Source organism: Lacerta agilis, chromosome 8 (genome assembly GCF_009819535.1).
Source record: "Lacerta agilis isolate rLacAgi1 chromosome 8, rLacAgi1.pri, whole genome shotgun sequence".
Classification (NCBI taxonomy): Eukaryota; Metazoa; Chordata; class Lepidosauria; order Squamata; family Lacertidae; genus Lacerta; species Lacerta agilis.
The window spans coordinates 56,281,047-56,307,741 of record NC_046319.1 but is presented as its reverse complement, the minus strand read 5'-3'; the positions used below and the strand labels follow the sequence as shown (position 1 = coordinate 56,307,741).

The following is a 26,695-nucleotide window of genomic DNA, read 5'->3' as shown; positions in this document are numbered from 1 at the left end:
TAGAAACTTAGATATATAAGTTAGGTGCCAAATGGCTCCTTAAACCAGGGTTATAGTCGCAAAAATGGAATATCTAGTTGCCATTTTGGGGCCCGACAGCTCGAAACCCGTATTTTTCAATACAGCTTTTTGGTTCCTGAAATTCATTCTGATTGTGCAGTTAAAATATAGCAGGTTGAATTCTACAGGATATGTTGCTAATGTGTGGAAACAGTTAAGATCCAATGATCCCCAGGCATGCACCTCCAGATGGTGGAGATGTAAGGCACCATACTGGCGCCCAGGCATCTACACTTGGTCACAAGTGGTCGATAGCCAGGTGCTAAATTTCAATTTTCAATTTCAAACGCTGAGTAGAGTCATAAGCATTTATGGAGAACTATACATGTTGCACAGTTCAAGTTGTTGGATGTGCAATTCCTGGTTGCTAGTCCTTGAGTCTAATAGGAAATCCACATGTACATAGCATTTGTTATAAGTACCATGTTATAATAATTAACCTGAGTAGTTTGATATCCTCTCCAGTGATTCTCGTTTACATAGAAAAAACAAACTTTAACACAATGTTTGATAGGTGGAAATGAACCAGTTTTAAGATTGTGACTGTATTCACATGATCATGTCCTGGTTTATTATTATTAAGTATGCAATTCCGTTGCTCCTCCCTTTGCATGAGTAGCAAAACAAACCAGGAAGCTGCACGTAGCCTTAGTTTCCCATTACAGTACATACAAATGGAAATTGTGTTTAATGGCTTCCAGCCAATTTTAAACACACGCTATAACAATTTGTATTAAACTGATACCCCACACCCTGCAGATGAAATGTTTTGTATGTCACTTTGTATTAATTAATTTGAATTAAGATTGCCGGAAGAAATATCAACAACCTCAGATATGCTGATGACACAACCTTGATGGCAGAAAGTGAGGAGGAATTAAAGAACCTTTTTAATGAGGGTGAAAGAGGAGAGCGCAAAATATGGTCTGAAGCTCAACATCAAAAAAACTAAGATCATGGCCACTGGTCCCATCACCTACTGGCAAATAGAAGGGGAAGAAATGGAGGCAGGGGGAAATTTTACTTTCTTAGGCTCCATGATCAGTGCAGATGGTGATAGCAATTATGAAATTAAAAGATGCCTGCTTCTTGGGAGGAAAGCAATGACAAACCTAGACAGCATCTTAAAAAGCAGAGACATCACCTTGCCAACAAAGGTCCGTATAGTTAAAGCTATGGTTTTCCCAGTAGTAATGTATGGAAGTGAGAGCTGGACCATAAAGAAGACTGATCATTGAAGAACTGATGCTTTTGAATTATGGTGCTGAAGGAGAGTCCCATGGACTGCAAAAAGATCAAACTTATCCATCCTTAAAGAAATCAGCCCTGAGTGCTCACTGGAAGGACAGATCCTGAAGTTGAGACTCCAGTACTTTGGCCACCTCATGAGAAGAGAAGACTCCCTAGAAAAGACTCTGATGTTGGGAAAGATGGAGGGCACAAGGAGAAGGGGACGACAGAGGATGAGATGGTTGGACAGTGTTCTTGAAGCAACTAGCATGAGTTTGGCCAAACTGCGGGAGGCAGTGAAAGGTAGGCGTGCCTGGCGTGCTCTGGTCCATGGGGTCACGAAGAGTTGGACACGACTGAACAACAACATGTCACTTTGAGAGAATCTTATAGATAAATTAAATAGAAAATTGACAACTAATCTATGATCTAGAAATAATGTACATATAGCAGACTCTCACAAGTAGTGTAATGTTTGAGACATAGGTACGCATATATATATATATGTGTGTGTGTGTGTGTGTGTGTGTGTATTTAATACCCTGATTTCCATCATCCTTGTGTCTGTATGTGTGTTTGGATGGAGGAGGATTGCAGAACTTGGGCATTACACACAATGCTGTAAGTTCAAGAGGACTATGGTAGTGGTAGGAGGTGGTGCACATAGAATCTGCCACCTGAACACACACACACACACACACACACACACAATACTCCCAGATTGTAAATGTGTGATTTGGCCATAAAAGGAAAGGGTGTGATTGAATTATATGGAAGAACAATTGGCCAGTGTTTGAAACTCCCATTGTTCTAGGCACATTTTGCGACAGGGAATTTCATTAGCGTGAGCAGTTTTTGAGCTCAGGATTGGAACTTTTCAGCATACAATACCATAACAAACTAAAAAATAATTAGAATATTTTACTCCAACAATGGTTAGTAGGATAATGGATTACAAATAATGTTTAGCCAGCTTTGTAAAAAGAAAATCTACATTTGTTGAGTGTGATGCTTAAGATATGTTTTCAAAACATAATCCTCCCAGAGGCTGAGAATGAATTGCAGAGAATAGAGGAAGCAGTCCGTGCCCTCTACAGTTAGAACTTCTTAGAGCTTCCATTAAATGCAACATGGAATGAAAAATAACAGAAGTTGGACTCATATTGTTGTGCTTGCTGTGGTTCAGTAGCTGGTTCAGAACATTTATGTTTTCAGTTGTTATAATCTGGTCATTGATGTTGACCTGGGCCAACTTCTTGAGTTGGTAAAGACCACCTACGAGATGCTCAGATCACACAATGGCCAAGGGTAGCCAAAGTGTACAGATCACAAGACATGTAGCTGGCCCTCTCATTGTTGCAGTACAGCCTACACAATTATCTGTGAACATGTGTGGCACCTCATACTAAATTTGGATGACTTGGGAAAGTGTCTAGGAATAAGCAACTGTGAGCCTCAGAGGCCAGATTCTCCTGAAGGTATACTAACTCTTTAATTGTCCACTCAGAGGTTTGATGAACATTCTAGCTCCCATGTTTTCCTGAAATGGTACAGTAAATAGGTTCTTTTAAGAGGCCACCAAGAAGACATAAAGGAAGCTGCTTTATACTGAGTCAGACGGACCAATACGACATTTGATACCGGACAAGTAGCTTCTTCCACTCACCTGTCTAAGGTGGTTATGCAGTGCTTCCGAGTTGTCCATCAGCCAGCTAGTTGTCAGGTGTTTGCAACAGCTTTGGGTTCAAACCTGTTTTCTGAAGGTGTCAGCTGTATAAGTCAGTCATCTACAAAAAAGCTAGGTTTTAGCAGCAGTTTCAATACAAACTGTTTTGTGCTTGGAGGAGGATGAGGAGGAGGATGATTTATTTCTACCCCGCTCATCTGGCTGGGTTTCCCTAGCCACTCTGGATGGCTTCCAACAAAAAATTAAAAAATACATTAAAACATCAGTCATTACAAATTTCCCTAAACAGGGCTGCCTTCAGATGTCTTCTAAATGTCATATACTTGTTTATTTCTTTGACATCCGATGGGAACGCGTTCCACAGCATGGGTGCTACTACCGAGAAGACCCTTTGCCTGGTTCCCTGTAACTTCGCTTCTCATAGTGAGGGAACCACCAGAAGGCCCTCGGCGCTGGACCTCAGTGTCCAGGTTGAACGATGGGGGTGAAGACACTCCTTCAGGTATACTGAGCCAAGGACGTTTAGGGCTTTAAAGGTCAGCACCAACACTTTGAATTGTGCTGTTGATGCAACATGGTGATGGGGCAGGAAAGTGTCTTGCTCCACCAAAGGAACAATTGGGAACTCATTAAGCCCCTGGTAGTTCCTTAGTAGCTACATTGGTACCTGCCCCACACCTGATGTCACATGTGATCCATTCCAGGCCAGATTTTACCCATAACCTGGAGGTTCCCCACCCCTGTTTTGAACTGACTAGCAGCAGCTTTCCAGGGTCTCAAACAAGGGTCCTTCCCAGGCATACCAGGAGATGCCAGGGACTGAACATGGGAACTTTTGTATACTGAATGTGTGCTCTGCTACTGAGCTACAGCCATTCTCCCCAATAGGAAGGTAAATCTTACCTATCTCTAAAATGTGTGTGTGTGTGTGAGTTTTGTTTATTTTTTTTTGAAAATGTATATAAAATACTGCTCAAGATTACTGTTTTTAAACAGTCTCTTAGGGTCCAAGAAACTAGTCTCTTAACACTTTGGAAATATGAATGGGCAGGTGCAGATTAGGGTGGGATCAGTGTGCCTTAGGCATGAGGTCTCCTGTTTTTCAGAATGTTATCAGCTTAAAAGAGAGCACACCACAGAGTTCACCCTCAGATCACAAAACTTAAAGGACAAATCACACCACCTGTGTACTATTCAGCACATGACATGCAGTGTTTCACTCCTGAGTTTCAGTCTTCTCTGACTTACATTTAGCAACGCATCTGAATTACAATGTTGAATCGATCTTTTCTAAGGTGGTTCCGCATTTGGAAAGTACCTTGCTAACCTGGAAAATCTGAATGGTTGTGAGGAAATGAAAAATAATGAGCCGTTTGATAAACTAGACCCAGTAAATGTTTAACTTTGGAAGTACCATTTTTATTTATGTCCTTGAACTGCTCTGTTTAAAGACAACTACAATAGATGGAAATAGCGATGCCAATGGGTTTTGCTTTTCTCTTAATACATTACTTTTTAAAACTAGCAAGTGAAGCATTTTCCAAATGGACTGTGATTATGGTGGGGCACCAGCAAAAGGTCATTTCTTCTCTTGGTGAGCATTTACGGTAGCTTATTGCCTTTCTTCTGGAATTTTGCTGCATGCTGTTTCTGTAGCTGCTTGTGATTCCTCCGTCTGCTTGTAAACTGAAAAATCCTCCGACCTTGCATGAAAGAAACTGCCAAGGCAACTGTGTTTCACCAGTGTATCAAGTTTTTGAGTACATGAATTGGATTGTGTATGGTGCGGCTTTACGTAACTATTCTTTATTTTGTGGGCACAGATTGTGCTTAGCTACTCTTAATAGTGTGGATTATAAACACTTAACAAAAATAAGTTAGTGAAAGTAAGCTTTTCCACAAGTTAACAGCCAGGTTAAGAGCCACAGATTCTTCTTCATATACTGTATGTGGAAAGGTTAGCGCTTAAGTATCTATTTAAGAGGAGATATGGTTATAGAACCAACACAATAGAACCAAATCAGTTATCCTTCTAAGAGGCAGTGCCATGTCTGCACCTTGAGAGATTCTATAATCAGAATAAACATGCTGGCTACAAGTTCCTTTTTCAGTACCCCTCTTGTGTTCCCACTTTCTTAGTCTACTTCATGCATCTGGTGAGAAGTTGGTTGCTGCCTATAAAAGTTTACTCTGGCTTTCTGCTGTTTTGCTCTGACTTATTTTCCAACTTCCTTGTGCAGCCATGAGAACTAAAAACGATCTTAAAAGTTGAGAGAGTCAAGAAGTCAAATACTGTGCTGCCCTGTGCATTTGTAAGATGCATAGGATACACGCTTCACTGCCAATAGAAAATGTCTCTTTTGCTAGATGATAAGGACTTTGCCAGACCCAGCCAATGATTCCTGTAGTCATGTGTTTTGTTTCCAAGAGTGGACAGCCATGTGCTTCTGGGAAACTTGCCTGAAGGCAATGGCTCCTCCCTGTTGCTTGCCCCACCCATCACTTGGGGTATATAGAGGTTTTATTTATCTAATGTGACCAGTAACCGTTGATAGAACTATACCCCATGAATTTCCTAGTCCCTTTTTAAGGCCGTCTGGCCATTACCACGTATTTTACTGTATGCACAATGGAGGAATGAAACTAGGACTAGGCATGCTTGCCTTGACACATAATGACACGACACTTATTCCTATGCCATCCCCTGTGTGCACATAAACCTTCTCTCTTGCTTTTTGAGGGCGAGGTGATTCCCTACTATGTATGTAGACTTTCCAGCCATTAATTTTGTGAACAAAATTTCAGTTTGTATAGCTGTAGTGGTGCAAATAGTATTGGAAGAAATAATTAAGGTCCAGCCATGGAACTCCATCCTAAGGTGGGTCAGGCAGTTCTCTCCCCCGCCATACCCACCACCCCTTTTCTGTATTCAACAAACATGTAAATACTTTTTTGGCCAATAGTTTTATGAAGGATAGTACTGCTTTTAACAGCTGTCTGTGATGTGTAGTTTTGAATTGCTTTTACATAATTTTATTATGAGCTGCCATAGTCTCCTTTTGGGAAGGAAGAGTGGAATATAAATTTGGAATAAATTCACTTTCTAAATGTCAGCTTTAGCCTAAGAGTTGTGTGGCTTTGTCACAAGCCCTTTTTAGCCTTTGATCTAACCTTTGATGCAGATCTACATATTTATATATCCCTATGCATACACACACAATTGGCCTCTAATGGGAAGATCAGCTTTATTTTGAATGTTCACTTGCCTTGAGTATGTAAAAATAGATCCCTGTGTCATCTCACATGAGATGTCAGACTTTTATGGGTTCTTTCCACTGCCGCTGCAAGTATGTATAGAGTTTATACATTTTGTCTCGTGTGAAATTTCAAGGAAACAGTTGGAGCTAGCTGAGACTTCCCAGTAAATACATGGGGTTGATGTGGGATTGGGACACCATGTCTTCCAGACCCAAGTTCCATTATCCCATTAGACGGTGCTATCTCTTTAAAAGAAAAACAGGTGCATTTATTCTTTCTGCATCTAGATTTTGAATAAATTAATGTTAAAGCAACACACCGTATTGTCTCTTGTTGTAGTTTGCATTTTTAAATACTGGCAAACCTGAACTATTTCAGTTCAGTTTCCTGCAATTTAAGGGCGGGAGAGAGAGATTGAGAGAGAGAGAGAGAGTAATCTGATTGACATTGGCAGTGGCCCAGTTCACACATTACGGTAAGCCATTGCTTACCATGAATGAGCAGCATGCTAGCATGTACTGCTTGATCACTCCCACTTTGCTCCTCCCCAATAGCATTTGTGTTGGTTGTCCTTGCATCCAAATTGGAGGTCATGGTTTGTTTCTCCCTGGCAAACAGTTATCATTAAATCATGGTTGTTAGGGATAAACAAATGATATCCCAGTTGGGACATAACAGCAATCCAGGCTTCATGGCTTGTTATTCCTTATTGTGTCAAAGGAGCAACAAGCGGAGTGACTGGGCACCTTGTACCCTGCTTGCTCACAGGGAGCCATTAACCATGGCTTCCTGTGATGTGTGAACTGGGTTTGAGAAATACTTTTACCAGAGGTAAGGGCTGAAACAACAACATGGTGCCTTCCCAGATGTTTTGAAATTGCACTCCCATAAGCCACAGGCAGTAGTCAGGAGTGATAGGGATTAGAGTCCATAGTATCAAATGAGTTCAGGTTGTATGGTTTAGCTCTTCTCCCATGCGTATTGTGCACAATATGTTGTAGGCATATCATGCCTACAATAGTGTAGGTTGCTTGTGAAAGTGAGCAGGAATGTGGCCAGGCTTGTAGGAAGCTTGTAGGCCAGGCTTGTACAGAAGGCATTGGGGGAGCCGTAGTTGAGCAGCTGGGCTACAGTTGAGCAACTGTTGTATAGCTCTGGATGGAGGAACTCTTGTCCTTTCAGCAAATAGCAAATAGTTTTCCTGGCTTTGCTGCTATAGCATAAAATTGTTTAAAAGAAATAAAATTAAGCTTCAGTTTTAGGGAATCATATGTCATGTAGATGGTTATTGATACTGAATAATGTTATCTGATAAGAAAAGTACACATTTTGCTTGCTATTTCTCACTGATTAGGTCAGTTGCTAAAAAGAGAAACATTGCTTGTGAATTTTGCAGAGTGGTATAAAGCTTGAAGCAAACATCCTTGGGACTGGTGTATGTGTCATTGTATGCTCAAATTATTCCCCTCCCGTTCCTTTTTCCGTTTATTTGTGTTAGGGATGAGGAGAGAAACCAGTATAAGAAAAGTGAATGTAAAATGAGCCCCTATTTTGGAAACTCCTATTGCTGAGAATATGCAGCAGTTTTCAGTGTTGTTTTTGTAAGATAAATATAGCATAGCACAGTTCAACATGGAAAATTAACACACACTTTAAAAGCATCTACGTATATATGCAACAACTGCAGAATGGGAAGCGGGATCTCATTTATATGCAGTTCCAAAGCAATCCAATATTTTTAATATAAGCAAATAAAGTATTTATGTTGCATTCTTGCCACCACCATCTAATGATGTTGGAAATCTTGCTGGTAGCCATGTCCCCTCCCAACCTTTACTAAGCATTTCTCCATGTTTTCTCAGACTTTTGTCATTTGCACTGAGAGTTAGAAATTTTTCTTATTGTTATTGAAAATGAATTTTTTAGGTTTAAAGAGCATATGTACCTAACAGTCTTCAAGGTATTGTTTTTTGAAACTCTGCCCAGAGAAACTGGGGTTCCTGAACAAGAAAATCAGTAATGTTGGGAAATCCTCCCTGAAATGTGTGTTGTCTACAGAAGTCGGACACAGTCACAATTCAAGTGGGCTGATGGCGAGACCTGATTGGATTGGCCAGTGTAAACCAAGCATGTGTTTTAGAACCTGGCCCAGAATCCTCTAAAGGAATTTCATGAGGTCGCCTGTCCTGCCAAAGTTCCTCAGCAAAGATGTGGAAAATGTTCTCTGAGGGTGGAAAGTTTGAAAAACCACTGTAAGCAATTTAGTTTTGTGAGCAGAGGTGCAATATTTACAGCGTTCACCTAGATGTAGGATGCAACAATAGGGGAAGGAATGCTATTTTGCTGTCTCTTGCTTTCCTGCAGTTGTTGAATGAAAGTTAATTCCTTAAAGCTTCTAGTAGACTTTTCATTCTGCAGACAATTTACTAAACCGGACTCCATATCTTCTCCCTGATACTTTTTTAAGGAAGCACTGATGTTTAGGTTTTAAAGCATCCTGTAAAAACAGGATACTTTTTAAAAGAATACCATGAAGTAGAATAATGTGGCTGCTTTTGCAGGTATGCCATTGGCTACCTGACTTCCAGTTCTTGCCAGCATGTAGCTGATGCGGGAAGACACAGATTTTTGTGAACCTTCATAATCCCCTCTCCCAACAATAAGGGGATAATGATAATGGTTTGTGTTAAGATAGAACAACACCTTACACTCAGCATAATGCTGCCTCTGAAAATGGCAGCTCTGTTGAGTTCTCACTCCCCTCCTTTCACATTTAGGCGTGTTTCCCTGTGTGATAGTCACTTCTTCATTTCATGTGTTTCCATGCCAGTGGCAACCAGTGTTGCAGGCTGGGGAATAGCACCATGTGATGATATACTACACAAAGAAGTGTGCCTAAGCTTCTGCAGAGAGGGTGTGGTAGAGAGAAACTTGGAAGTGGGTCTGTCACTTCTGGCACTAGCACCATGCCAAGGAGCACATGGCATCTTGCTATAGTTAACAATTCTGGAGGCAATGTATGTGAAGTGCTTTAAGAGCATCAGTAAGGCTGCCCTGCCCTGTTCTAGTCAACCTATCACTTGACCTAGTAAGAGAGTATTGAAGCACTTTAGCTCTGCTTTCTCAGGGACACTCTGTGCCAATAGGCAACTTAGAAAAACAAGCACATATTTTCAACTATGTTAGAGGATAGCTAGGAATAAAAAGGTTTGATTTATGTCCCCCCATATTTCCTAGACTCAATATGGGAAAAAGAAATCAAACTTATTCCTCTCTTCTCCTGCTCCACAAATTTTGTGCCAGATGTTTTTACTTCAGTCCCAAACTGATGCTGTTCCATTGCTGTTCTGTTATTTTTTTCTGAATGTGATCCCCCCCAGATGTATCTTTAAAATAGTTTGATCTTTTAATTTTTTTGTGAGATATGCCATAAAAAACACCCAAATTGTGGTATAACTGATAGTATAACTGAGAGGGGGAAATTGCAGGGTGGTGGGATCATATATTGATTTTGCTTTTTGAGTGAATTAGATTGCTGCTTGAAAGGAGAAAGTCCTGCCTGCTTCTAGTGTGCTAACATTGAAAGATCAGTTACATAAGAGATTCCTGCCAGGACAGAGCAGATCTGGGGGATTAGTTTGTGTGTCCTTAAATCTAGACTTGCCTTCATGTAGGGACAACATATAGGCATGCCTTTCAATCGCTGATGTTCTTAAACATATCTAAGCATCTGAAGGCAAACAATGTTAATGGACTGTAGTTAAAAGAGATATAAACCCCCTATTAAATTTTATGCCAGTGTGTGTGTGCTCTTGTTAAAGAACAGTCTCTTAACCTTTTTTTCCCCTTTAGGAGAACGCTTCCACATACTAGCTTATTTGCTGAGGACCCCTCTGTGTTGCTGAGCATTCTGGGGCTGGGACAATATCCTGAGATGTTCTCGGTTCACCTGGGATACTAATGATTTCTTGCCATCATCCCACAAAAACTGTGTGTGCTGTAAAATACCATGCAGTTTAATTTTACTTGGGGAACTGGTAGTGGTGGGCAAGCTTTCTTGGTCATCATTATTGTTCTTCTGTTTGAGAATTCCAGATAATCCCTTGCTTAACATAAACGGTTAGAAAATAAAATATAAATGATGGAAATCTGATGTGAAATTCTGGAATAATCTCCCGTGGACAGCGCAAGAACATAATAGAACTATTATGCCAATTTAAAGATGGACTAAAATTGATTTTGGAAGATGTATTTTGGGTCATCGTCTATATGATTCCTGAAGGTTTCTTCCCCCACCTCATGGACAAGGTGTTTGCACTGGTGTGGAAGTACATGTATCTTGCATGAGCAGGTTGACAGCTTAGTAAAATGCAATGCAAGTGCCTGCTGCATGTACCAATACTATGAAGAAGTGTCTTTTGGATCCCCCAGGGTGGGGCAGAATACACAAAGTGGCCCACTGGTGTCGGAGCACAATCCACACCACCATATGACTATGTATTAAGTTATTTCCCTTCCTCGGAGGCCTAATTAGATTCTGCAGCGAGATGGGATGAGATGTTGGGTGGTGTGGCCTTGTCATTTGGACCTGTTTGCTCTGCAGGTGCTTTTCTGTTGCAAGCTTGCTCTGGCCTGCTGTGATATAGATTGCATCAGTAAACAATGTGCGCGCAGCTGGTGGGGGTTTGCCCTGCTTTTGTTGCCCGGGATCAGGCTGCATATTGCCTTGGTCTTTTCAGCTCCACATGAATTATCTATTTGGTATATATTATGGAAATTGCATACATGTGGCAGCATAACTTATTAGGGTTGTCAACTAATTGCATATTTGAGTGGATTGATTACATTTAAATATGTTCTAAAGAAGCTGCGAGCGATCTTTTATTTTCTCAAGATATTGCAGATGCTGTGCCATTAGGGAGTATTCATCAAAATCCAGTCTTAGAAAACTTAACCAGTCCTAGCTAACTTCTGATTTTTCCTTTTCTTTTATACCAGCAAAATTTATTGTTCTTCATGGAGTTGTAGCTGCAAACTTAAGTACTAATAATTTCCCACAATAGAATTATTTAGCACTGTGCTTACTATTTTTTTAAGCAATAGGTTGTTGCTTTACATAGCATAAGCCAAGGTCCAGATGCTAGCTGCCCCAGGACCACGGCATTCTCAACATTCTTTGGGGAGGGGAGCTCTCTTCCCTTTCTCTGCCTGAGTAAAAGTCCAAAATAAACCCCACCACACACAATAGATCATAAGTCAGTGGGAATCGTACCCACTTATGTTAGAATTGTTCCTGGCCCCCAGCCATTTCCCATTACGCCACTATGCAGAAAGATTGCTTTCTTTAAAAGTCTGAATAAAAACAATCTCTGGTTTTCCTCTCCCCTGCATGCAAACTTAGGAAGGTATACCATATTTAACACAGTCATTTCAAAAAACCAGCTGTGGAATTATCTTCCGAGAGAATATTTAGCAAACTTAAATTTTCTCTGGCCAATCCAGGCTTTTGTCCCCTGTAAAAAAACTAGTATACAATCTCCTCCTGGAGTTTCTTATCACTTCTCATGTGAAGGCAAGAGAGAGATATCTTATCCTTTGGGATATTCTCTTCCATCTAAACAGGAGGCAGGGCCAGCTGACGATTGGCTTCTCAGGAGGGCTTTTCAGTCTCCCTGATAGGCTCTGCCTAGTGGCTGTAAGGCTGGGTCTCAATTTGTTCTGGAAAAGTGCTGATTTCTGTATTTTCCCCTTTTAATTATTGTTTTCTTCTTCCCTTCTGACGTACTGTATATTCTGGCGTATAAGACTACTTTTTAATCCAGGAAAATCTTCTCAAAAGTCGGGGGTCGTCTTATACGCCGGGTGGAGAATCTGCGGTCGAGTATATCTCAAACTCTATATTTTAACTGGAGAAGTTGGGGGTCGTCTTATACGTCGGAAAATACGGTAACTGTCGTAGGTGAGGAAGTATTTACCTTATGAGCAGTACAGTCATGGAGCTTCAAGTTCCTACCAGACTGCCATTCCAAAGAATTCTGTGCCTGATAGCAGTCTTTAGGAAGTTAGGAGAAATGTGCCGCCTCTTTGAATCCATATCATTAAAGATCTTTGAAGGGATAGTGCTAGGCAACACTTGCTTCCTAGCTAGAATGTGAATTGTATTCTCATTTTGCATTTAGGGATGTCTTCTGTTTCTGTGGCCATGGTGCTATCAAAAGATACTTAAGGCAATATTTGTCAAGGTCATCAGTGAATTGGAAACCTTTTCCTCCCACCCAGACCTAAGCTAAGGTGATCTGAAGTTCATATACCGGTATATCATTTATAAACTTTTTCAAAAAGCATCATACAAAGCAGTAAATTTACCATCAAAAATGTGAAATCGACAACAACATTGAAAAAGCATAACAATATACAACCGTAACAAGTGTCTGCAAGCCAAGAAATGTTAACTTAAATGCCAAACATTTAAAAATAGTTATTTATTTTTCTGGCATATTTGCTCTGACCAAAGACCCACAGGGCTCAGTAGAATTTAATACATGTGTATGAGTACTGTACTGAGATTGTAACCTTGGTGAACAAAAATATCTGAATTAAAATAGTGGAATGTAGGCTTTTGGGGAGACTGTTTTACAATGTAGATGCTATGGCAGAGAAAGCTCTAATGTAGCCTTCTCCAGCCCTTCAGATACTGCTAACTAAAACTCCCATCAGCCCCAGCCAGAACAACCATTCCTAATCTGAAGGAATCAGAAGAATCATGTGGGTTAATAAACTCCCTAAAGTACACTGCCTGGTCACAAATGCAAAATGTAAGATCTTTCTGAAAGGTACTGTATATAAGAATAGAATCTGTGGAGAAGTCCTTTGTGTCTTCTCAAGACTCTTAAGAAAATTTTCGTAATGAAGGAGAATTGTGGGAAGCACCCCAGATTATTGAAGGCTGTGCATTTGCTCTTCATGTCCCAAAGCCATCTGAGAACCTTTTACCGGTAAATGTGAACTCTGCAGCTCCTCAAGACAGTTCTGCTTCTAACATGTCTCTTAATTTCTTTCTAGCTTCCAAAATGTCCACAGATGGGAGCTTTGGCTCAGGAGGCAACAGTGATGCCCAGCAATGCCTTCAGTCTTTTTGGCCTCGGGTCATGGAGGAGATTCGAAATCTAACAGTGGTAAGATATTACATTTTTTTAAAAACCCAGAACTTTCAGGTGATATTTGCGGCATTATTGAGGAGGAGTTACTGTCCACCAGATTAGTTTCATCTACAAGGGATTGCTGATTATTATGCTGCCTTCTCAAGGGGGTGGGGGTGGAAAAGATTGAATATCTGGTTTTTTCTGTAACTGTGGTCTTCTTACCTCCAATAAACTCAGCAATACAAGCAGGGGGTCATAGCACTGTAGAGGTAGAAGAGATCCCGAGGGTCATCTAGTCCAAGCCCCTGCCATGCAAGAATGTCAACTAACCATCCATGACAGATGGTCATCCAACCTCTGCTTAAAAATGTCTGATGGAGGAGAGGCCACCACCTCTCATGGGAGTGTTCCACTGTCAAACAGCTCTTCAGAAAGTTCTTCTTGATGTATAGTCAGAACCTCCATTTCTGTGACTTGAAGCCATTGGTTTGGGTCCTAGCCTCTAGAGCAGGAGAAAACAAGTTTGCTCCATCTTCCATGCAGCATCCCTTTCGCCAGAGAGAATTGCTTCTTGTGCTGGCTTTTTGTGAAGCTTTGCAATGCAGAGAAAATTCTACAAGGGACCACATTTGTAGAGATGGATTCTGTGTAGGCGCAAGTCTATAATATTTCCCTTTCCGGGAATATGATTTGCTCAGCTTTCTTATTGAATGGAACACAGAGAAATGTAGTGTTTTGTGTGTGTCCAATAACAGAACGTAGCCCCATAGAACTACAAGAGAAGAGACACATATGTTCAGGTCAGGAAACGTATTGTTTGCCTTCGTGGGTGGGTAGGGTTGTGCATCTGAGATGGATGGCAGGTATCTGGTGTTCTGTACAGTTTTCCATCATTCACCATTCCTTCATGCAACCTGCAGTCCCACAGATGTAATCGTGCCAGTTGTAGATGCCTCACTTAGGTGGAGTTGTCATCTGATCGCCACCCACCGTAGACATTCATATCTTTAGCTAGCACATGTGATTTTCTTACATTTTATTTATTTCTATTCTTAATTTATTGAGCAACTTCCCATTATTATTATTTTTTAAAAGCTCAAGGTGGCAAATTTGAAATGAGGAAAATACATAGAACTAAATGTTAGTCATTTTTAGCTACAATAAATACTAAATGTGGCAACACATAGGCTTAAACACCGGAATAAATCAGCCTGTTAAAATCAGACGGTAAAAGCATTTACAAATGATAAGGTCTTTGCTTTCTGGAGGACTTCAAGTAATGAAGAGGTCTCTCTTGGGAGGCTGCTTCACAATATGTGTGGGATCACTGAAAGTACATGGGTCCATGCCCTCGCAAATCACATTTCTCTAATAGAAGGTCAGTGGACTGATGTATGTTCAGAGGAATCTTGGAAAAGAGGAGTAGACAAATTTGCAGAGGTTAGGTTTTTAAGTGCCTGTTTATCATGATGGCCAAATGAAATCGGTAAGGTGAGAGACATTGAGCCTCTGAATACCAGTTAGGAGGGCACAATATGAAGGGCTTATCTGGAGCATCTACATGCTGCAGTGGATGGACCAAATAGGACTCTTGCATTCAGAAAGATTTTCATATGGCTCATTGGCCTGAGGTCCAGTGCCTTATATAACTTTGTGTAGGAACTAAACTCGTAACATAGTTGATTCACAGATGAATAAGACCCCTTTAGAGACCTGCATCGCCACCATGTTAGAAAAATTGGATATAATTCTCCATTTTTTGAATATTTTAAATTAAGATACATCATAAATAATCAATTGCAGAAACATACACATCTCTGAGAAAAATCTAAATTTGAATGGTTAGTGACCATGCCTCCTTCTACAAATCTGATAAGTAAAAACTATACTTTGATTCCCAGTCAGGAGTACAATACCTTTTAGACCTTTCTCCCACTTCTTTTTAAATCAACAAATTTATGAAGAGGTTTGGACCTGTTGGTTGAAGAATTTACCTTAGAGAGTAATCAGTATTAGAGTCTGATATAATTGTAAATAAACCCTAGAGCCCACCTTGGAACCAGCAGCCTAAGATAAATTTCCCATTTGGATCTGATGCTTAGAGCTGCCTTTTTGGAGGCCAGTGGAAAGATAATGATGCATAAAATTAATTATGATCCTTTAGTAAACATAGCTCTTACATGTAGGAGCTGCAAGTCTGAGATTTCAGCTCAGTGGTAAAAAGTCTTCTGCAGCTTTCCAAAAAGGGGCAGTTTTTGGTGTGTGTGTTTTTGGGTTTTTTTAGTACTCTGGTCACGTGATTCAATTTATTACACTGTGAATGAACAAAACATTGAATGTCAAGCTATAACCCTTCTGCCTGAGTGGAAATTTTAATAGGGACTGTGGAAGAAAGATAATTACAAAAAAGCCCTCTGCAGCTATACTCTGTTTATAATCATTGCTGAAATTACGTCTTGTACAGCCAATCCACTAAATGTTCCTCTATGCAAATAGAGGTCCTGATTTGCCTGTACTATGCAATTGGCGGGTGTACAGAATGTTCAGAGTCTGCTGCTGTTTGATGTGACCTCAAGTCCCACTTCAGTCATATGCCTGGTCTGGGTGTGAGACAGAGGCATTGGTTTGTATTTCATACTAGTCCTGCTCAGAGTAGACCCATTGAAATAAATGAAAATGACAGTGTTCAATCCTTTAATTTCAGTGTGACTACCGAGTCAAATTGAATTGGATACAACTCTTACTGATGGTATCCCTCTTGGCTGTTCTGAGAGATCAGTAAAAGAAAAAACTTTCTTTGTTTCTTTGTTTCTTTCTCCCATATTTTTCTAGCTTGAGGAGACTACTTACACATTGACTTGCCTGTGGGGAAAAACCCTTCACATTAGCCTGCAAGTTGCAGAGGCTTCTGAGGCATCCATAACTTCACATGGCATGTTGACCCTCACATCAGCTGAGCACTCTATCCTGGAGCACACCTTGTGTTGCAGAGAAACAACTGTTTTCAGAGAAACATGTCTGCCATTCCTGATCTTTTAATTGAAGAATGGTTGTTGATGTTCCAAGGAATCCTGGTGTTTCTTGAAATACGTTTGGGCAACCACTGTCCTAAACCTCTTGGCTGTATTTGACATGGTGTTAATTCCATTATTTGGAATTAACCACCAGGTGTTAATTCCATTATTTGTATGAGACAGTGGAGATTATGGTAACACAAAGTTTTTGCAATGCACTTTTCCAAGCGTTTCCCATATTATTTTGGTCATCCTTTAACAACTTGCTAAAGTAGGCCTGCGGGAGGCAGTGGAGGATAGGGGTGCCTGGCGTGCTCTGGTCCATGGGGTCACGAAGAGTCAGACACGACTGAACAACAACAAAGTAGGCCAACGTAATTCTTATGCAGCTAGCATACTACTGTGCTAATTTGTACATCACGGCTACCAATATGCCGAGTTCTTCAAAGTTTCACATTGTCACTTCTGTAATTTCAACATCTGTAAGAGGCTGCTGGGCAAGATCTTCCTGAGCTTTGGTATGCAGTGTCACCTGTATGCTGATGGTGCCAATGTGCATGATCTAAGCCAGTGTTTTTTAACCTTTTTTGGGCAAAGGCACACTTGTTTCATGAAAAAAATCACGAGGCACACCACCATTAGAAAATGTTAAAAAAATTAACTCTGAGCCTATATTGACTATATATAAAGTAATTTTCCCACGGCACACCAGGCAACATCTCACGGCACACTAGTGTGCCGCGGAACAGTGGTTGAAAAACACTGATCTAAGCATCTGGGAGCGTCTCTCTCTCTCTGGAACTAGTGTTTGCTTTGTTTGTGCACACAAGAGTTGACAGTTGAATCCATGAACAGTGCAGATAAATGTCCATCGAAGTCAAGAGGTCTCCTGCCAACTCAGTTCTTTTCACAGACTGCTTACTTGATGGCTGTTCTTAAATGATCTTGAAGTTTCAGTGGGTGTGAAAAGCCATCACTTGTGAAAGGTGTAGAATCATGGGTGTTTGTACTACACAAAGTAGCAGCTGTACTGACCTTTTAGATTCTAGGCCCACTTCAGAGGGCAGGTGTTGGATCGTTAAAGATCATATTGCACCCTGGACCCTGCATAACTGGGAGTGCCCCCCCCCCCATATTAATCCCGATGGTTGTTAGGTTCTGCTTAGAAACATCTCTTCATAAGCAGTCACAACAGCTGGAAGATAAATCAGAATCTCTGACCCTGAAGCGATAGAATTTTTCCCTTGAACTTTATAAATGCCTGTCCACTCTGACCTTGGGGGTGGGGAGAGTACAGAACATAATTTATTAGAGCAGGATTCATTTTTAGGACAACTAAGAGTTGACTTCGCTGCTGCTAAGCATGTTTTGGTTTTGCTTTTTTGAATTGGGTAATTGTCAGGTGCCTTTCCTGACAATCCCTGTGGAGATTTTGATTATATTACAGAAGCCAAACTGTCCTTTTTCAGATCTGTGGGTCACTTGCATAACCATAGCAATGGCGCTGTAATGAAGGGGAGCAGGAGGAGCTCCAAATGTTAAGTGACCACATTTGTCATCCCTCAGAGCAGCCTTTTCAACCTGGTGCCCTCCAGACGCTTTAGACTGCAACTCCCATCAGCCCCAGCCAGTACAGTAGTAGCCCAAAACATCTGGAGGGCACCAGGTCAAAAAAGGCTGCCTAAAGGAAAAATAGACAATCTCCTGTACAATATGTTTGGAAGCCATCTTGTGTTAGCTAATTATTTTAGTAGATGCCTTTCAACGTCCTTTTCTATACTGAATTGTGTGTACCAGAGTGATACAAAGTCTCTTCTTTTCTGTTGATCTCTGCAGAAAGATTTCAGAGTTCAGGAACTTCCATTGGCACGCATAAAGAAGATCATGAAACTAGATGAAGATGTAAAGGTAAAATTCCTGTAAAAAATGTTGACTTTTAACATTTGCAAGTCAATAAATTTGTTCTCAGCATATTTAATATTTAAAAACACATCCCTGCTGGATACCTCTTCCCAAATTGGTAACAAAGCCAACTCCAGGCACTACTGGATATTCTTATCTCATTATACATGACAAAGCTATTTTTAGCCATCTCACCCCTTGCCTTTCCCTGTAAGACCCTGTAAAAATTGCAGTCGTGAGTCGTCTACAGGTTTTCCACACCTATCAGCTGATCACCCATTCCCACCACCCTTCTGAGTAATACCCCTCCCCACTCCCTCACTATATTTAAGGGTCTGGTGACTTCCGTTTCAGTGTATCTGAAGAAGTGTGCATGCACACCAAGAACAAACTTAGTTGGTCTCTAAGGGGCTACTGGAAGGATTTTTTTTTTATTTATTTTTTTGCTTTGGATATTCTGGATTATCCAGACCCATTTCAGTCCAGATTAAGGCCAGGGTTTGGCAAAGAGACAACCTTGGTCACCCTGAAATATGACCTCTGTCAGGAAAGAGCCGTGAGTTTACTCCTGCTTAGTTTTTTCTTGATCTCTCAATACCTTCTGATACCATTTACTATGGCTATCTTGCTGGATTGGTTCTGTTGGTTGGGAGACACAGTGATTTTGGTGGGTCCACTCGTATCTGCAGGATTAACTTCAGAACATAGCACTGGGAGATTTCTGCTTCACCCCAAGGCATTTGAGCTTGTCGTCCTTGCTTTTTCACATCTATATGAAACTGGTGGTTGAGGTCATCTGGGGATTTGCAGTGTCATCAGTATGCAGATAATACGCAGCTCTCTTTCTCCTGGTCTTTTGGATCAGGAAAGGCTATGGAAGTTCTGAACCCCTGTCTGTAGACTCAATATTAGCTAAATGAGGTCCAATAAACAGAAGATGAAATGCCTCTTCTGGCATTGTGCATGTAGTTGTGTTTGTGTTTTAAACAGGGTATTAATATTTTTTACTTCAGAACGTTTTATTTATAAGCAATTTTAATTGAGTAAAACTCATGATTGGCTAATACTTCTTTGACTGACAGTTTTATTTTTACTGTATCTGGAAGTGGTGAGGGTTGCACTGAGGCTGACAGTGTGAAAGGAGACATTTCCTGTGTGAGAGAGGAAGTTTGTCTGCTCTGCAGATGACTTGGGGAATTGTCATATCTGTTCTTAAACTGCAAGGGTGACCAACACAAGTACACACACACACACCCGCACTAGAGTCAAGAACACAGAGACCTAACTACCCCTTCTTCTGTAGATATATTATCACTGTCTGTGACATGACTAGCCTTGAAACCTTGCATCAACTTGGGTTGAAGAGGCCATGAGGTGCTTTTACATGTAACTCACATGTGCCACTTCGAGTAGAGCATGATAAAAATGTGATAATACAAAAATGATTTGACACCTCTTTCCTGTACATGGGGAAGTCCACTTTCTGGAATCTGAGCAGCAAGACTTAAGGGTGTGTGGGGACAGACTTTAGCATCTAGTTATGCTTTTCTATAGTCAGAGTAAATGCACCCTTTCCTTATTAGATGATCAGTGCAGAGGCGCCTGTTCTGTTTGCCAAGGCTGCTCAGATATTCATCACAGAACTGACACTACGGGCCTGGATACACACAGAGGACAACAAGCGCAGGACCTTGCAGGTAACGGAAGACTTATTTCTCAGCTACCTTAAAAGTGCCAAGGTATCTCCTTCTGCTCTCTGAATATTTCTCCAGTAGGGGCTGGGGCAGGGAAGTGGAATGGAGAGTAGACTGGAGCTATTTGACTTGGGCATGCAAAACCAAGTTGCAGCACCTTTGCTGCGGAGTGGTGTCAGGAGGAGGAGGAGGCAGTTTGCAATGGAGAAGCAGCATTTAGGAACTTAACCCTTCCCCCACTTTCAGACTTTGTTTCCTTTGAAGATATATGTCAGAACCCCATGGTGCTAATAGGTGGGGATAGAGTTGCAAGGAGAAAGTGGCCCTGAGGTGTCTGCATATGTGAGGTGGCTAGTAATGTGAAGTTCTTGCCTCTGTGTTCAGTACAATGGTACCTCGGGTTACAGACACTTCAGGTTACAGACGCTTCAGGTTACAGACGCTTCAGGTTGCAGACTCCGCTAACCCAGAAATAGTACCTTGGGTTAAGAACTTTGCTTCAGGATGAGAACAGAAATTGCATGGGAGGCCCCATTAGCTAAAGTGGTGCTTCAGGTTAAGAACAGTTTCAGGTTAAGAACGGACCTCCGGAACGAATTAAGTTCTTAACCCGAGGTACCACGTGTAACATGTGTTTCCTGAGAACTTATGTCGATCGAACCTTTGTGTCACCTTTCACCTCCAAATGTTTCAGATTACTACAGCAGCAGGGCTGGCTGGGACTGATGGGAGTTGAGTCCAAAGCATCTGGAGGGCACCAGGTTGGCAAAGGTTGCTCTGTTCAACCTCACCAGTGTCATTGCCTTTAGAAGTGCAGCTCAGATTTTTGTCAATGGCTGCCACACTGGTTTGATACTTGGAAACAAGTTGAAGGCAAAAAGAATCCCTAATTTTTGGGAGGGGGGAAGTCCCCTTTCTGAAGTGCTCCTCTGCTTTTGCTTGCAGTTAATAATGTAATAACTGGTTGGCTGCACTAGGGGTTCACCTTTCTAGAGGTTCCTGAGCAAAACGCATGGGGCTGAATTCTAGTAGTAATTCAATACTGTATAATAATCATGGATTTCTTGCAAGGTGCACTAAGGACCAAAATAGACATGATGCTGAAAGTTCCATAATCAGATCTCAGGATCCATAATTCTCCACCCAGTTTGAGGGTCAGTTATGGACAAGTGGACCACCCACGACTCATTATAAAGTAGTTGGCTGGTAATACTAAATTATGTTGCTCCTTTGTGTGGAGCATACAAGACTTGTGACCTTAACCAGCTGCTGTAGAGTAGCCTTAGGTGGATTTTGAATCACACCCACATAATATTAAATAAGCAGTGCATGTGTCCTTGAGTTGAGTAAACTAGCAAAATTCAAGATATCCCTTATTGATTGACTTTCCACAAGGCTGTGAAGTTTGAAAATAACCTTTCCTTCCAGATTTTCTGATAGCTTCCCACTGCTAAGGATTCGCTTCTTTATTGCCAAGTACCTCTAACACAGCCTTCCTCAACCTTGGATCCCCAGATGTTGTTGAAGTACAAATCTCATCTTCCCTGACCACTGGTCCTGCTTGTTAGGGAGTTGTAGCCCAACAACATCTGGGGACCCAAGACTGAGAAAGGCTACTCTAACATCGATGAGGCGCTATTGCTTGTTAATCTGAGCCCGGTCAATTCCAGCAGTGTACAGGTGGGCAAGGCTTATTGTAACCACCACCTTCTCCTTGTTACAGAGAAACGACATTGCCATGGCCATCACTAAGTTTGATCAGTTTGACTTTCTCATTGACATTGTTCCGAGGGATGAACTTAAACCTCCCAAGCGCCAGGTGAGAGTGAAACAGTCTGTGCCCTGTTTGTGTTTGTGGTCTCTAAAGATTTGGGCGGGGGGGGGGCGGTGTGCCAGTATTTTTGCCTGTGCTGATTCCTTCCCCCAAGATCACCATATAACAGACAAAAGTGCTTGCCTAGGATCAAGATGTGACTAGTCTGGAAGCACTGCATTGATTCTAAACTAGCTCTGTTCGGCCCCCAAAACTTCAGGACACATATCCAAATCTCTTGTGATGATGATGAGATGATGGTGATTTTATTTCATTTATGAATTGCTTCCTATATAACCTATATAAAACAATTACAGATATAAAAACAATTGGTACAATTGCATAAAGAAAATCAATTTTAAACAACGAGAACATTACATGTTAGACAGCTGAGGTCTTGCATGAGCAGCATTTACCACCCTCAAAATTTCCCAGCCTCCGTTATCTACCATTTAGGGAAGTTAGCAGCGAGCCCTTCAGACCATCTTTCAATCAATGCTGATGTAGCACCCTCAGGTTGGGGAGATTTGGGACAATCAGCACTCTGTAGGTGAGCTTGGTCTGGGGATCCGAATGGCGCAGTGGAAGCAACTTCCAGTAGAGCCATTGCTGCCCTCTCTCCTGAGTGGCCAAGCTCCGTGGTCAGATGCTATGGAAGACCAGGCACAAAATACTGGTTATACCTGAAACATTGCCCTTGGAACATGCCTTTGGGGCAGGCAGATACCTGGGGGTGATGCACATAGGGTTGGGGGAAGAAATAGGGATAGTGACTTGAATGAATGGGTAAGACACAAGATCCAGACAGTGGGTGTCACACAGAACTGGATTTTAGACTGTTGAATATGAACAAAGTTCAGCTGACCTGCATGGCCGCCAGAGTTCACATCTTCTCCTTTAGTGGGGGTGGGAAAGTGCTGTTCACTCAGCTTCAACACTCTGCTTTTTGCATATATATTTAAACCGGGTATAGTTAGACTGTCAGCCTGTATTAAATGAGTCTTATTCTCAAAACCCTTACCTTTTCTGTCTTGTTGGAGTGACAAATGGTATTGCTGGCACCTTTTGAGAAGGATAATTGAATGTTTTAGAAATTGTGAAAAGCAGCATGAGTGTTGATTTGAAGTGCTGAGCACACACACATGCACCCTTCCACAGATGCACAATTGGGCACTTGATTACCTGCACAGCAGGCTCCCATTACATAAGCAGTAACCTGTGCACAATGCCCTCGGTTTATGCCGGGTGCTTAGAGATTGGATACATACAGGTTTATGCCACTCTCCTCACAGCCATCTGGAACTTTCATTAAGGTGCTCACATCTGACTGGTCAAAACACCTTGTAAGTGTGCTGGTCAAATAGTTCAAACATTGACTTCCCTAGAGCAACAATCAGAGATAATTGTGCTAATTTAGAAGAATCGCCATCTTCCAGAAGACTCCAGTTCCTCCAAGAAGCCGTACAGAGCACCAGCCCAGGCCACATCGAGGGCCCATGTCCTCCCTGCCACAAGAATTGAGCCACCCCAGGAACGTCACATCCCGAATCTTTCTCGGCAGTTGTTGCTCCTGTAAACATCCTTGACTGGAAGCTGTATGGTGCTTGAAGGGGCTTTCAGTCGGATGTTTACAGCGGCAGGCTGCTGCAGTTCTCCTGAAACATAATGGGTTTGTATTGAAGAGTCACTGTGAGGCAACATTTGAGGTTGGAGGCAACTGCAGCGTTAGAGCAGGTTAAAGATCAACACTTAGGCCACAGCTTTGCATTAAACCACCCTCAGAATATGAATATATATAAACACCTACAACTATCTTACCATCTTTCTTTACTCATAAATAGACTTGCATTTCTGTACAGATGTTGCTATATAATTTTATTTAATTGAATACTAAGGGCATTTTGTATTTTTGTATCCCACTGTTTTTGTAACCAATGTTCCTGGAAAATGCTAAAGGCGGTGCCTTATTGTGCCTGTCTTATAGCAGAGACAATGTCTTTGGAAGAACTTCAGAGAGAAGTTTGGCCAGCTTCATTGCAGTAATGTAGCCATCACTGTACATGGGGCATTTGCAGTTTCATGAGCAAAAAAGACAGGTCCCTGGCTCCACAGAAATTATAAACTAAATTTTGACAGATCAGGAGGCAACAGGAGTGGGAGGAAAGGAAAGGCTGAAGCAAATGAAGCTACACATAATTAGGCTGGGTTACATTAACCAGAGACCTTTAAGTATTCTTAGTAGCAGTGTTGAGGGCAACCCTTCATTCAGGAGTGGGGAATTGGTTGCTGGGGTGCAATTCCCATAATCCTTGACCACTGGCTGTGTTAACTGGGGCTGATGGGAGTTGGGAGTCCAAACATCTGGAGAATATCAAGCTGATGGTCTTCTGCAAGTTGATTTAGTGTGTGGGAATGTTAATGTGCAGTTCAAGTGGAGTTAATAGATGGCAGTTGCTAATTTCCGCTTGCAGGAATGCAACAAATCACAATTTAGCTTTCTCTTTCAGTGATGCAAAATGCTGTTCATTTTTGTTAAACACCTTGGATCCAGGGAGATTCTGGGGCCAGCTGCTTCCAAATCAAATCAAATACCTCACAATATAAAATACATCACAATATAAAACGTTTCAAATCACTGGGATGATTAAAAGGACAAGGGTGAAGCTGTCAAGGGTTATAGGGTCACACTGTGGTCGTGTGCACTTAGATGTTCTGCTACACCCAGTCTATTTCCCGAGGGGATGGTTTGTTGGGAACCCTTTTGGGTAAAATTGTGGCTAAAATGGAGGCTACTAGAGCAGTGGTATCATTGTCCCAATCTGCCAGGAGAACTTCATTTGATTTCTTTTCAGAGTTGTGGGCCGGCGATCCAACATTTTACTCAGCATCTGTTGGTGAGGTCTGCTATGTAAAGGACAATCTAAGAGAATGTGGTCCATTGAATCTGGTACTTCTTGGTTGCAGGCACACAAACGGGCTTGATACGGAGTATGTGAGAATCTACCTTTAGTCACTGCAGAAGGGAAAGCTTCCTATTTGGGCAAGGCTGTCACTGGGGAGCTCCAAGATTATCTAAGAGCTTTTACTGGGAAGCTTAAGATAGCCTTGATTCCTCAGCTCTGAGGAAGCTGACTCTCCAGGATTGCTGTAAGGACGGTCTGCTGTCTTTGAAATTCAATCTCTCATCAATACAGCAGCCTCTGCTTCTGTCATCTGACAACCACAGGCTGTGCCCGTTTCTAAATTCCATTCCTGCTAGTACAGCATGTATGTGTCTGGAATTTTGAAAGCTGCTATAGAATAAACATACAGTAATACTGGAACTATCACCTGCTTTCTGTGATTTTAAAATCCCACCTCACACTTCAGAATATGATGGATATTATCTCCAACACAGTTGATAACTCCAGCAGGGGCACCATTTCCAGATGTTCTCATTGGGATGTTTTGGTAATTCTTTTTCCAAAAGATTTTTTGTTCTTCTGCAAACCACAAGATACCCTACTGATACCTCCCCTCTTGCATTGTGACTGTGTCATTTTGGGTACGTAAGAATTGGCACTCACTTCTGAACCTGGAACTCGTGGTCCACAGCACATACCAAATTCAGTTCCAATATCTCTCTGTGCCAGGGAGAATGTGCATGTTGGAAACAAAACTGGAAATGCTGGACAGGTCGTCTGGACCAAAGGCCTCGCTTCCACTCAGCCAGTTGCCAGATTGCAGGGCAGCCCCTGGTTTTCTATCCATAAAGAAATCAGGTGTGGTGGGAGGGTGAGCTTGCTTAGCTGCAGAGAGATTCCAAGGAAGCCACTGAGCATCAGAGCAAACGCTAGCTTTATCAGCAGCCCCGGTTCTAGCTGGTCGGACTGCAGCACTCTGAAGATTTTTCTACTTTCTGTCTTTCCCAGGTGAACTCCAAAGCAGACTTTGTTTCAGCTGAGCCTTCACTGCAAACATAGAGTAAGATAGGTGCCTCAGGAGGCCATGTGTGGGGAAAGCTGCAGCTCTTTCTCCCTATTGCGATCCAAGGATTGCGACACTTCAGATTCCATGGAGCTTTTGTCTAGAATGAAGTCACCCTCAGCATCTTAATAGCTTGCATTCCTAGTTAATATTTTGCAGTGTTCCAGGCAGAAATGGCTTTACATCTACCCCAGTTTGAGTTGGACCACATCCTGCTGGCAGATGCTTGTTTTCAGCCTATCTGCTAGGCACTTGACCACCTCATGTTTGTCATTGGTTTGAAAGCAAACCAGAACCACCTAGAAGTAAGATAGTGGTTTGTACGTATTTGGTGGGCTCTCTTGGTACATAAGTTTGCAAATTAAAAGATTTTTTTGTTTTGTTTTGTTTTGTTTTGTTTTATAAAAAACACACAACCAAAACAGCCTCACAAGAACTTTCACCATGTAATAAAAGCTGGTGTCATTAGAAGGGGAGGGAGAAGAAACTAGGTGTGTGGGAAGAAGAGGGAATTGACCTGCTCAAGCTCTTAGCAGTTTATAATAACGATCCTGGAGGAGGAGGGATTAGGGTTAGGGAGATGTTTACCCTTGCGTTATAAAATAGACTTTGCTCCCTTCACTATACAGGGTTGCTGTAGGAAAAGAAAATGGGTCTTTAGCTTTTTCACCCTTCAGCCCCCAGCTCCTGCTATATAGCTAAAACGTGCCTAGTTTTGAGACTGACAGCCAGCCCTGCTCCTCAGCCTTCTAGTGCTATATGGCACAGCAGGGAAAACAGGAATGGTTCTGACACTCGCTCTTAACAACATGAGGACATAGTTTAATTGAATTCTGTATTTAAACCATGTGCTGCATGAAGAAGTACTTTCTTTTGTCGGTCCTGAATCTTCCAACATTCAGCTTCATTGGATGTCCACAAGTCCTAGG

At 41.7% G+C, this 26,695-nt stretch overlaps 1 protein-coding gene across 2 annotated transcripts in view; it reads left to right on the top strand.

The window, feature by feature from the left end:
* The window catches only part of NFYC (nuclear transcription factor Y subunit gamma), a 48,339-nt gene that overhangs the window by 12,493 nt on the left and 9,151 nt on the right, over window positions 1-26,695 (top strand). Inside the window, exons 2-5 of one of the 2 annotated variants that reach the window (XM_033157657.1) lie at window positions 13,298-13,410; window positions 18,228-18,299; window positions 19,877-19,990; window positions 21,711-21,806. In XM_033157657.1, the coding sequence (XP_033013548.1) occupies window positions 13,306-13,410; window positions 18,228-18,299; window positions 19,877-19,990; window positions 21,711-21,806 (387 nt within the window). In that variant the 5' untranslated portion in view covers window positions 13,298-13,305. The remainder of the gene's footprint in view (window positions 1-13,297; window positions 13,411-18,227; window positions 18,300-19,876; window positions 19,991-21,710; window positions 21,807-26,695) is intronic. The other variant, XM_033157658.1, reaches the window with a different exon arrangement.